This window comes from Notechis scutatus, chromosome 1 (genome assembly GCF_049901735.1).
Source record: "Notechis scutatus isolate UNSWTSFEM ecotype Mainland chromosome 1, rNotScu1.2, whole genome shotgun sequence".
NCBI classification, from domain to species: Eukaryota; Metazoa; Chordata; class Lepidosauria; order Squamata; family Elapidae; genus Notechis; species Notechis scutatus.
The window spans coordinates 236,432,870-236,446,783 of NC_142009.1; the positions used below are offsets into that span (position 1 = coordinate 236,432,870).

At 35.9% G+C, this 13,914-nt stretch overlaps 1 protein-coding gene across 10 annotated transcripts in view; it reads right to left on the reverse strand.

The window, feature by feature from the left end:
• The window catches only part of SLC25A22 (solute carrier family 25 member 22), a 75,722-nt gene that overhangs the window by 40,038 nt on the left and 21,770 nt on the right, over positions 1–13,914 (reverse strand). For 5 of the 10 annotated variants that reach the window (XM_087950803.1, XM_087950801.1, XM_087950809.1 and 2 more), the window contains one exon: positions 4,903–5,017. The exons of 1 other annotated variant lie outside the window; for it this stretch is intronic. In XM_087950803.1, the coding sequence (XP_087806929.1) occupies positions 4,903–4,922 (20 nt within the window). In that variant the 5' untranslated portion in view covers positions 4,923–5,017. 4 more of the 10 variants (XM_087950806.1, XM_087950805.1, XM_087950804.1 and 1 more) reach the window with 3 other exon arrangements.

The following is a 13,914-nucleotide window of genomic DNA, read 5'->3' on the forward strand; positions in this document are numbered from 1 at the left end:
TTGGGGAATCCAGGCTTAACAATATCTTAAACATTTTATCCATTTCAATTAAATATCATGCCTTTGTGGGAACACTTATGCTTTTCAAAGATTATTACCCCCCCCACATCACAATCTTAAATCATGTTTCGTTACAGTACTCCCTTTTCTTAACCAAAAATTTCACTAATTTATGTTAAATATTTTATCACATTTTAGGTTACATATTGTTTCTAATTTTCTATGTTTACTTCTAAATACAAGTATAAAAATGCAGTCTTATGTACCTTTCTAGAATCCCTTTAACCATAAAGCTTATCCATTATCTCTAAAAAAAATTTGCTTCTTAACATCTTGCTCCCCACCATTAGGACTTCTCATCCCTTCCTTTCTTTCTTGTTTCTTCTTCTCCTTATCCTCTTTAACCCCTTGTCTCTCCACCTCCCTTTTGTTCTGCTTTCCCCCTTTCTGTTGTTTCTTAACATAATGTCCCCTTTTCACCTTATTCTTCTCTTTTTGGGCTATTTTTCCAGATCTTAAAGACCTTTTTTCCCTTTTTCTCTTCTCCAGTTTTTGCTTTTTCTCTTCTCCAGTCAAAGTAATTTGTTCATCAAAAATGGCTTCTCCTTCTTCTTTATCCCCATCATCCTCGTTCTGCTTCACATAAATATAAACCGCCATTTCTAAGTATTGAAAAATAGTGCCAAGACCATCTTCCCCTCCTTGTTTTTCTCTTTCAAATTTTTGATATATAAGTTCCAATTCATCCATAGATGATGCCATTGTGTAGAGAAAAAGTTTTTCCAAACAACCACCCAGATGATTTAATCAGAAGTAATTTCCAAAGGTTTCAAAGTCACCAAACAATCCAAACAGACTATTTCTTTTAGATATCTTCTTCTTCTTCACTTTCTCTTTCTGGGGTTAAAGTAATCACAAATCCTTTTCAAATATATTTTTTTAAGTTTTTAAACTCTTTGTAATTCTAGGCAATCTTCTCCTTATTTTCAAATTTTGCTCTAATTCTTTTTTTCACTCTCCCTTCCCACTCACAGCCAAAAAGGTTTTTTTTTTTCCGCTGTCACTTTAGGAAGGAGAGTAGAACAAAGAAAAAACTTTCCCCTTTAGAATATTCGCAGCTTAAAAACTCTCACAGGGAACAATATATACTTAGCAGCCTTCAAGATTCCAGGTCATTTTCTCCCGTCTTGTCCCGGTTAGAATCAACTTTCACTTTTCTTTCAACTTCCTCCCTCCTGCACCTGCTTGTCCGGCTGCAACTTTCTTCGTGGCGGCCATTGCTGACCGCCGTTCCTCCGCCTCGGGAAAAGGGGGTTTAGCCGGCTGGGGAGGGGGGTTGCGACACCCCCAAACCCCTTGCCGGATCCCCCCTGTCTTCAGCTGCCTCTACGGGGTAGCTATATCCCCCAGATCCAAATGGATCGGGGGAACCTTCACGGTGAATGCAGCAGGGATCGCGCGGTCGGGAATCCCTGCCGCCGCCGAAAGGTTGCAAACCGGAAGTCCAGAATAGAATATTGTATTCAGAATGCCTTTTAGTGAAGGGAAATAAAAAATAAAATCTAGATCAAGATTTTGGAAGCTGCCAACTGAGTTTCAGGGTTCAGATGAACCTTGTAGTGAATTCAGGGGTTTACTGAAAATTAGGGATTCTACAAAGCAGAAAAATCAAATCCACGCCTAGACAACTCACCAGAGCATGCTAATGTTGTCTGTAATGGCGTACAATATCTGCTTAACAGAATGTAAGTATCTGCTTAACAGAATGCAAGCAGGAATTCTGTTCTATTTTAAAGTTTATTTAAAAACATACCTGAGCATCTTTTATTATTGTGACATCACAAATCAATCCAGTATTTAAATGGTTGTCACAATTTAAATCCTATAAAAATTATATTATATCTGGGGACTTCCGGTTTGTCGGCTTCGAGCGGCAGGGATTTGCTGCGCGATCCTGCCGCGCTAGCCGTTTTGGGGCTCCGACCCAGCCGGGTGCAGAGCTAGGCTGCCCTGCAGGGGCAGCTGAAGGTAGGGGGATCCGGAGAAGGGTTTGGGGGTGCTGCAGACCCCCTCCTGGCCGGCAGAACCCCTTTTCCCAGGACGGTGCAGCGGCGGTCCGTAATGGCCGCCACAAAGAAGCTGGCAGCCGGGTAAGAATGCGCAGGAGGAAGTGGAGAAAGTGATTGAGAGGAGAAAGTTTTTCTTGGCTCCTAGGACTCTAAGACATATTTAATAAAATTCCTGAAAAGTATGACTTTCTGAATAATACCTGCCAGAAGAGGAAAAAGCGGCTGCTTGAAGGTGCTGAAAGGATAGCTTTCCCTCTTTTCCTACGGAATAAATAACTGGATATTAAGAAACCTATTTTTTAGGTGGAAATCGGTTTTAAGCGATGAGTGGGAAGAGAGAGGATTAAAAAGAAAATATTTGTATGCTAAGATTTGTTGGAGCAGATGCCTTAAGGATTTGAAGACTAGAATATATTGTAACAAGACTTTAAACAGATTTGGACTTTCTTTCTCTTTGATTGATATCACCCCAGAAGGAGAAAGTGAGAACTCTGCCTTGGTTTGGACTGATTGATAACTTTGGGACTGTTTTATCTTTTTTATTTTCTTTTGAATATTCTGGTTGTTGTAAGAAGAAAGAAGGAGAAAAGAAAAGAAAAGATTTATAATGGCTCTTTCTGTTGAGGAACTAAGAAATGGTGTGGAAGAAGCTTTCCTTTTCTTAGAAATGGCGCTTACTAATTATCAACAAAAATTACAACAGATGAAGACAGCAGAGGAACAAGAAAGAAAGGAAGGAGCCATCTTTAATGAATCTCAGAATTTGATCCAGAAAAAAAGAAGAGAGAAAGAAAAGAAAAAGAAGAGAAAAGAAGAAAACTAAAGGATTTAAGGACTTAAGATCTAAAAAACATTTAAGAAAGGGAAAAATAAAGTGCAAAACCAATATGATGATTGTAAACAAAGGGGAAAAGAAATACGACAGAGAAGGGAAGCCGGTAAGGCAGAGGCTAGAAGAAGGGGGTAGAAAGGTTTGTTGGGAAAAGAAAGAAAGGGAAAAGGTGGAGAAAAGCTACAACGTTTTGAAATTAAATGGAAAAAAGGAATTTTTATGGATAATGGATAAAGTAAAAAGATTTTGCAAGGTACATAAGATGAGATGGTAGTATTGCAATGGTTTAAGAGTTGATAAGAGATTAAAATGTTAAAATGTTTAAAAATGATTGGTTTTAAAACTTAATAATAGGAGGGGTTTAGAATATTGTTTTAATTAAAGAGTTTAATAAAATTATGGTATTGATGTTATTATGAAATTTTTATTATAGTATTTCTTTTTAATATTTGGATTTATTCTCTAATTATGCACTTAATTGTGTTGGATGTATTAGTTAGATAGAATGTACCAAGCAAAATCTGATTGGGTATTAGATATTATTTTAAAGATTAATTTGATTAACTTAGGGGGAGATAGAAAGGCATCATACTCTGATTAATGATTTCAGGAGAAACTGATTTTTTTTTTTCATAAGGGATGAGACAAAGGGATGATAAAAAATGGACAAAAGATACAAATATAATGATTTAAACTAAGATGATTAATTAAGGTAGAATTAAGAAGTGTGAAATATGTGGAGAAGTTAATATAGAAGGCTTAGAATGGTAAATAAAATAAGTAATGATATGTAAGATGAGCATGAATATAATTGAAGTCCATGAAGAGAGAGACACCTGGGTCCAAGTTACTTTCCAAAAAGATATTTTTTTATGTTTTGTGTGTTGTGTGTATATGTCTTTTTTGGGGGAGAAACTAGTAGAAATATAGAATGAGAATAATGGTAACTAAGTCAGAAAGAAACAGATGAAATAATAATAATGATATTGAATAAGAGTAAAGAGAAGTAAAGAGAAATTGAATAAGAGGTTTTGGTATATTATATGGAAATGGTTTAAAACAGAATCATAATTTATCTGACTTGTTAAATTTACAAGGAAAAAGGTTTAAACATGTAATGAATAATGATAATTTGTGTGTTTTAAAAATTAATAAAACTTGTTTTAAAAAAAAAATTATATTATATCTATGAATCAATTGTAAATATTTACAATATCAAATATTGTGATTTATTAAAGAAATTGCTATGCCATAAGTATTACCATATTGGGAATATAGCTTGATAACCATATCCCAATATATATGCATTCTGACCATCAAAAAGGGTTCACTTACTTTACATGTAATACGCAAACAAAGATACTTAAAAAAAATCTAGAGAAACTGAAGGAATATGTTATATAATTTCAAATCTTATTTCAATGACCTTTTTATTCCTCTACTGGAAGAAGTATACATACAAGGGCCTGGACTAATCTCGTCTGTTAGTTACATTATCCTTTGGAGGGCTATGCCTCTTTCCATTTGTATCCAGTGAACAAATATGTACATTTGCAATACAAATCATTCTGATATAGATACTGTAATAATCTTCTATTGTATTGCAGCTACAGGCTACAATTTCTTCCTATTTTTATTCTGGAACTGTAACATATAACAAATATACAAGTTGCATTTCACACAAAATCTCAACTTCCTATGTATTCAGAAACCCTCCTTTATAACCATACATCTACAGATATAGAATTTATAAAAAAAAACCACCCTCTATAGAATGGTCTTCCCTAAACATACCAATTTTGAAAAATTGACCTAATGTCTAGATAGCATTTAATACAATGGTCAATAAAAATGAGTATATAGAAGACAGATTAGGGAAAAGAGAAGTAAAGGCAAAAGGAAGATGTATTTTGGAGTTAGAGATAAAGAAAATGGACTGTGTGGAAACAACACAAAGGAAAGAAGAGAGTAGCTGAGAGAGGAACAGAAAAAAGCTCTTACCTAATCTGTTTATCAGCCATTTAATTCAGTTCTGATCTTGTAGAAACAAGATTTAGTCTTCCAAAAGTCTTCTAAACCTTTGGGGTTACAATCACTTAATTCTGCCGTTGGCTTTCTAGAAAAAGATGGAAACAACATTAACATTATTGTTTCTAGTCATGGTTATCTTTGTATATGGTAATAATGTTTTGATAAAAGTTTTCCACCTATTTCCAAGAGACATATGATGAAATTTCATGTGAAAATGGCTAAAATTAAGAAAAATATTCCAATTGGCCACAAATGGTAAAATCAAATCTATCCTCAAACATTATTTTTATACTTCAGGTACATTACTTGTGTTACATCTTACCATTCTTTTAATTTTGCAATCCATATGAAAGACACAAGCAAGCCATTTCCTTCTGCACTGCTAACCTTAATTCATGGGAAATATCATTTAGATATTGGAGATGTTTACCAAAGGGAGCTCTTTTATTCGGAATAGAAATTAAGAACATTCAGTTTTCAATGTATTCCCAGAAAGATCATTTCAAGCTCTTCCTGCTACTCACTGAAGCAAGTCAACAAGCTCAGCTGAAAGAATGACAGCAAAATCCTCTCCACCCACCTCCCATATGGCATTAAGGCATTTGCCAAATGTGCAGGCTCTGTGGAAAGAATCACAAGAGAAGCCAGGCTGCCTACCGAAAATTGTTGCAAAGGATACAAGGAAAAGAGAGAGAGAGAGAGAGAGAGAAGAAAAACGGTTGTTATTTCTGCTTCACATGAATTTCCCATTAAGTAACTATGCAGCAAAAGAAATAGCAGCATTCTTATGCCAATCCAGAAAAATAATTGATATATAAGATAGAATTGGTTGGATTTTCAGGCCTATTTCACATAAACACAAGTTTAGCCCCTCTCAAAATCCAAACCATGGGGGTAACTTTTTTTTTAACAGCACTATAGCTAAAAATTACTATGGTTATAGTTTATTTATATTTAACAACTGGGCTACATTAATAGACTTCAACTAATACATTATTCATTGTTCAGGGTGAACACCTTAACAACACGTCAAACCACCTTATAGCAACCTCCAAGATTATATAGTAGGCAAGAAGTGCAACATTCCTACAAGGTGCTAGAAATTCCTCAGGGACTAAGGGGTGAGCTATTGGGGGAAAAAGAAGAATTATTTAATTATTCCCTTTAAATATAATGTAATCAGAGCAGGAATCCTGGGAAGTACATTTTCCAAAAGGCAATAATGAAAGTACAATTGTGTGGGTTCTCTGTCCACAGGGGTGCTCAAGACTTACTTTTGCAGCAATCTTTATGCTTTTTGAACAATCCTAGAATCTCTCTCAAGTATGACTGTGATTCTTGTTTTGTTTGATTAGTTCCATATATGCAATAGTTTTTAATAACAGCATCAGGAGATTCACACATAAAATGTGAACAGCTATTTTAAATCCAGCATGTTGCCAAAGAAAAGTAGTGCACCACAATACACCACAACATCACAAAATGTGTCAACAGAACAGTCCACCTATTCATTAGAACTATCAAGTGATCTCATCAAGTGATTTATTCATTTATGTAGTGTTTCACTGCAGGGTTGGTTTGTTTGTCATAGCAAATTCATCAATACATGATGCAATGAGGGTTTTGATTGTTCTTCACCAGTTTATAGTATAAACGTATAGCCTGACATTACTTGGCAGCTGAGAGACAGTGATTGGCCCAAGGTCATCAGCTGGCTTTTGTGGCTAAGGAGAGACTAGAACCTGGGTTCCCTTGTTCCTTGTCCAGCTTTTTAACCACTACACCATGCTTGTTTTTCACAAAGTTATTGTGATGACCCAGGGTGGGATACAAAATAAACACAGTCACAAAAAACAGGTGAAGCCCCTTTTATTCCTTCACTTGCTTCCAAGCTCCAAATATCCTTGACTGAAGACAAAAAACTCTCATACAAGCAGTTACAAGGAGGAAATGTCATTTAAATTATAAAGAGTAAAAGACAACATAAACCAGGCAGGATAAGGGCTGGAAGACGTCCACAGATATGAGGACACACACCGGGAAGGACCCCAAACTCAGAGAGGAACCATAAACTAGATATATTTCCACACTTTGTTTCCAGCACTCGCCCGTACGCATGTCCATCCTCTTATTCAGTTGTCACAGCTGCAGCCCATGAAGAGGATCACTTACTGTGAAAATCTCTCTTTGAATATTCAACTGTGGCAGCTATGAAGCAACTAGTGATTCACTCTTAAGGTAGGTCCTACTAGAGAAAGCTCCATTGCATCTTTGCATTCTCACACATAATTGGGCTAGGGGTGATGGTTATCTGGAGAATTAGCCAACTATAAAATTAACTTGAGGATTAACTCTTTTGGTCCATTGAACAGAAAGGTGAAGTGACATAGCACAACTGTGTTCTTCACCAATAAGGAACAGTGACCTTCATTCCTTTAACAGTTGGGAAATCTATGCATGCTTTTAGAATCCGTTAGAAGTTACAACTGATATAAGTGTTTCAGTTTCTGGGAAGGCAGAGACAATGAACCAAAAGCCAGCATTTCCAAGGCTGGATCTGAACCATATACATCATTTTTTTAAAAAAAATATACTTTGTTTTTCAGTTCCACAGTCAGAACTGAGGCTTCCCATCTGACGATTCAGATCCTCTCATTTATTCTCAGAAAAATTCATATCCAAAGAGCTGCAAAATTGCAGAAGGCACAGCGGCAACCAGCTGTTTGCTTTGCTACAGTAAGCCATCCTTTCTCTTTGAGCCTCTTCACAATCACATCTTTGGAATGAGTCATATGGTTCCCTTTCAGAGCTGTGAGGAAGTTTGGAGTTACTGCAATACATTCTGAAAGAGAATGTGGTCGTTGTTTGTGGGGATGTTATCATTTGCAGGACTTCATAAATTCTGCAAAAAGTCACAACATAATTGCTATCGAGTTTCTTGTCACAATTTTTGGCCGAGGGCATCCTGTGAGGCCAGGCAGTTGCAGCTTGTCCACTGAACTATGGTTAAGATACTTACTGTGATGCATGAGATGGGCCAACCTCTGCTGTCAGGCTGTCTAGAATCACATCTTAAATTGGGAGATAGCAAGTCATAGCCTTTATCCTCATAAAGCAGGGGTCCCCAAACTTGGCAACTTTAAGACTTGTGGACTTCAACTCCCAGAATTCTCCAGCTGGAGAATTCTCTGGCTGGCGAATTCTGGGAGTTGAAGTCCACATGTCTTAAAGTTGCCAAGTTTGGGAACCCCTGTCATAAAGTAATGCATCAGCCACAATTGTTTTAACTCCCATGCGACCAGAGGCATTTTTAGAAAATAAAATGATAGACAGTTGCTGCTCGGGATCTTTGCGAAAATGTGCCTGGCTGCCAGCCAATGTAGCAGTATTAAGTTTGAAGAAAGGGAATAATTTCAACTTGCTTTCTGAAAAGTGTTTTATGAATGACAGATGTTTTGCAAAGGTATGCATAATATGTTCTCAACATTACAAATTTGCCCTCAAATATTAGAAAGCCATAATCTAATAAAAATCTATATGTAAATGTCCGAAATGTTCATCCACAGTGGCAAATTGTTTAGTTAACAGTTCTTATATTGCAAATACCTCAGAAAGAAGCCCATTAAAATAGTTCTTTGTAAAGTATCCCATATCCTATATAGCAATAGTACTTAGATGGTTGCTTTCCTAACATCCTTGAGGACAATCACTTGATTAATAAGCAACCTTTCTTGAACATGCTTCTGAACATCCATCTGAAACTTTTCTCAGTAGTATTATTGTTCCTTACAAGTATGAGCCAAACACAAATAACATTTGCCATACAAACTTCCTTACAAGTTTGAGCCAAACATGAATAACTACATTTGCAATATAACTACCAAATATTAAATTTACTTATATGCATTTTATTATGTCTTGAAAATTATTCCGGATTTGATTTTCTTTATTGAAGGCTGGGAAAAAGCTTTTTGGAAAAAAAATATCCTCATTCCCACAATATGAATACAATTATTGCCCAAACAACTAGTAAAAACAACAATAAAATAAAACATGTATTTGGATTTGCTTGTAGTGCGGTTGTATTTTTATTTTATTTTATTTTTGTTAGGTATAACATTGATACCAAATATGGTTTGGGTGAATAAATATATAAAACTTAGATATCATGGTTTAAGTGCTTATCACTTTAAGCACAATGCAGCAGGAAATTAGCCGATTAAGGGTGCGGTTAGAAGTTACAATATAAGGAAGCATTAGAAGCTGGAAAGCTTACTGTGTGTTACTGTCTGCTGGCTGTAACTGTAACTGTGTGCTGCTGTGACTAACTGTGATTACTGACTGTGAGTGCCTGTGACTGAACTGTTATTGTTTGCTACTGTTTGCTGATTTACTGCGTAATTCTACTGAATATCCAGCGTTTGTTTCTCTGGAGAGTGAAACCGGAGGAGGAGAAGATATCTTTATCGGCTGATAAAGATATTGCAAGGACTCTTAACTTGGACTATACTAGTGAGTCTTAATGGATGGAAATACTGTGAATGACTTAATGGACTGAATGACAATGCTTAAACTCTAACTGGATTAAAAACTATTTAAACTACAAACAGTGTTTGTGTTCAGTGTGTGTATACTCTGGGGCCCTTCCGCTCTCCTTTGGTTGCCTGGTTTGACTACTGCTGCAATACTCTTCTAGGGTTAATTCCCAAACCCTAACATTGGTTATGGGCCCAGCAGCATAGTCTAACTAACCAGGATATAGCAGAGAGAGTTGGTGTGAGTTGCACATTACTGTAAAAACAAACTGTTTTAATTAGTTTAAAATAGTCAAAATATCTGAAGAGTAATGGCACAAGTAAATTTGTCACAATTGTCCATGATATCCAGGCTGGATGGAACAAACTATGTTTCATGGTCAATGAAATGTAGTTTACTTCTACGCAGAGAAGGTTTGTGGGACATTATAGCAAACCCACCAGATGTGAGTAGCTGGGATCCTGCTAATGATGATGATAACGAAAAGTTACAAGACTTTAAACTGAAGAATGAGCAGGCTTTATGCATCATAGGACTGACTCTCTGTGATCAGCAGCTTGTCCATATTCGTGGAGAAGAAAATGCTGCAAACTGCTGGGAGAACCTCAGGAAGATTTATGTTCGGGACAGTGTAGGAGCACATATAAATCTTACACGGAAGCTTTTTGAACGCATCTTCAGAGGAATGGAGATATGTTAGTTCATTTAAACTGTATGAAGAGCATTTTTCAAGAATTGCAAGAAAAAGAGCTTATATTTAATGAACTGCAACAAGTCTACATAATATTATCTTCATTAGATCAAAGCTATGATGACTATGTGACTTCGTTAGAGGTATTGCCAAAGGAAAGCCTCTCATTAACCGAGATTACAGGCAGGCTACTAGAAGAAGCCAGAAGAAGGCGTGAGCGTAACGAGCTGAGAGAAGATAAGAAAGAAGAGAAATTATCTTCAAAGCTTGAAAGAAACCAGCAAAGCAAAGTAAAGCACCTGGAAGAAGAGAATTTATCTTCAACAGCATACACAATTAAAAAGTGTTTTAATTGTGGAGGCAGAGGACATTTGGCAAGATTCTGCAAAAAGAGAAAAAGCCAGAATGTAAAAAAGCCAAAGAAAGCATTTGAACTAGCCATGTTTAGCAACTCTGATGTGAAGAATAATCTATGGGTGGTTGACAGTGGCGCATCCCACTGCATCACAAGAGATAAGACAAAATTTATAAAAATGTCTACAAGTTCTCAACATATATCTCTTGCCAATGGCTGGAACCTGAAAGCGAAAGGTCAAGGTTTTGCACGTTGTCCGTACATAAACCAGGATATAAAAATGTTGTATGTACCGCAACTAAAGTTTAATTTGCTTTCAGTAAGGGTATTAGATAAATTAGGTTATGTAATTACTTTTAAAGATAATAATTGCATAATTGAAAAAGATAACAAAAGGGTAACTGCAGCTTTAAATGGAACATTATATGTATTAGATAATAGGAAGAAAGGGGAGGCACAAACTGTATTTAATAATATAAAGCCTCATGAAGAATGTATCCATTTATTGCATAGGCGTTTGGGGCATGTAAATTTTAAAATGCTAAAGCGTACAGTTGAGTTATCTGAAGGAATAAGGTTAAAACCTTGTGATAAATATTTGCGTTGTAATGTTTGCTGTGAAGATAAGAGCAAGGTATTGCCTGCAAATAGGCTAAATGGTTTCAAAACAAAAGAACCTTTAGAAGTAGTATTTGCAGACATAATAGGTCCAAAGAAACCCAGTATGGGGGTGCTAGATATATACTGAGCATTATGGACCATTATTCTAGATATGGGTTTTGCTATTTAATGAAAAGCAAAACTGAAACATATCAACATTTTTTCAATTGGCTTAGGTTTGCTGAAAGAAAGTCTAAACGTCAACTGATAACCCTGGTGACAGATAATGGTACGGAATTTATTAATAACAAATTCCAGAACAGACTTAAGGTAGCTGGAATAGAGCATAAGAAGTCTGCTCCATACAGGCCAGAACATAATGCTTTTATTGAAAGAAGAGGCCAAACACTACAGGCAATGGTTAGAACAATGTTAAATGATTCTGGGTTACCTGATTCTTTGTGGGGGAGGCTACAATGTGTGCTAATAACATATTGAACAACGTTGTTAATACAACAACAGGTGAAATACCATTCACCAGATGGCATGGGAAACCTGACCTAAGTTACCTGCACACATTTGGTGCACCAGCATGGGTGCATATTCCTGCACAACTCAGAAAAAAGGGCAACATAGAGCTAAAAGATTTTTCTTCGTTGGTTATCAGGCAAACCATAGGGCATATAGATTTTGGGAGAAAGGCATATCTAAAGTGTTATGTAGTGCTAGTGCCCAATTTCTAGAACATGAAGGATGGGAGAAATTAGAACAGGATGCCAATAAAGATGTAATTGTTGAATCCTATAGAAATCCCATTAGTTATCCCTGTAATTTTAAAAATAAAGTAAAGAGACAAATACAGGATGAAATAGTGCCCATAAAGGAAGAAACAGATTCAATAGCTGAACAGGATGAGGAAGATGAACAGGTAGTAGTTCAACAAAGTCCTCCTGTAAGCCCTGTAATTCCCAGAAGAACTACACGTATATCTAGACCGCCTGATAGGTACCAGGCTAACACAGTGTGCCAGATTAATCAAGTTCCTAATTCTGTAGAAGAAATTAAAAAGTATCCTACTAAGGAAAAAGAAAGATGGTATGCAGCAATGAATAAGGAACTGAATTCATTAAGAGATATGAAGGTGTATGAAAATGCCAAATTACCTGTAGGTAAGAAATCCATTGGCTGCAAATGGATTTTTAAGGTAAAAATAGATAAAGATGGTAATTTAATCCATAAGGCAAGGTTAGTAGCCCAAGGTTTTAGGCAGAATGCCAATGACTACGATGAGGTGTTTGCACCTAGTCTTAAGGCAGCAACCTTGAGGGCAGCTTTAGTGTGGGCAGCTAGTAAAAACTATATAGTTAACCATCTAGATGTGAAACCTTGCTTACTTGCACGCCCCATTAAAACATATTATTTATATGATAAAACCTGTTGGTATTAAAAGTGAAAATAAGGATAATAATGATTGTTGGTTGTTAAAGAAAAGCCTCTATGGTCTAAAACAATCAGGCTATGAATGGAACCAGTATATTGTAAAGGAACTAGACAATATAGGATTTAAAGCTGGTTTAGCCGATCCATGTCTGTTTAAGAGGGAGACAAATGGGAAAGTATCATTATTATTACTATTCACAGATGACATTGCTTTGATAACTGAAACTAATGATGAAGCAAATAAAATAATAACATCATTAGGAAAGAGAATAAAGATCAAGCAATTAGGGAGATAAAGAAGTATCTCGGTTTGAATATAAAGAAAACACGGAAAGGTTTTAAGATATCTCAGGAAGATAAGATAAGCAAATTACTAAAAATTACAAGATGGAGCTTTGTAAGCCAGCTAAGACTCCAATGAGTCAGGAGTTTAGCAACACTGATGTACAAAGCCCTGAGTTTGATAAGGTGATTTATCAATCTTTAATTGGTAGTTTGAGTTATATTAGTAATTGGTCTAGACCAGATATATCGTACTGCGTGAATCAGTTGGCTAGATTCAATTCTGCACCATGTGAAAGACACTGGAATGCAGCTAAGAGGATATTAAGATATCTTAAAAAGACAATGAATTATTCATTGTATTTAGAACCAAAGGGTGATTTAATTTTGAGTGCTTATGCAGATGCTAGCTTTGCATCAGAAAGAGACACTAGAAAGTCGACTTCAGGAACAGCCATAATGCTGGGTAATACATTAATAGGCTGGAAGTCAATAAGACAACAGCATATAAGTTTGTCTACTATGGAGGCAGAATTCTCCTGTTTATCATTGTTATGTACAGAATTAATAATGTATAAACAAATGTTAATTGATATAGGTATAACAGTAGATTATCCTATAATTATACATGAAGATAATCAGGCAGCAATTCAAATGGCCACAAATATTGGAGTAAAAACAAGGAGCAAACATACAGATCTAAGATATCTAAACGTGAGACAATCTGTAAGAAGTAAGATGATTCAGCTAGAGTACTGTATGTCGGAGGACAATTTAGCTGATAATTTTACTAAAGCCCAAGGTGCCAATAAGCACCAGGAGAGTTGTGAAAAATATGGGATAAGATTGTAAAGGTATTATATATTTATTTCACCCAAAAGGGGAGTATGTTAGGTATAACATTGATACCAAATATGGTTTGGGTGAATAAATATATAAAACTTAGATATCATGGTTTAAGTGCTTATCACTTTAAGCACAATGCAGCAGGAAATTAGCCGATTAAGGGTGCGGTTAGAAGTTACAATATAAGGAAGCATTAGAAGCTGGAAAGCTTACTGTGTGTTACTGTCTGCTG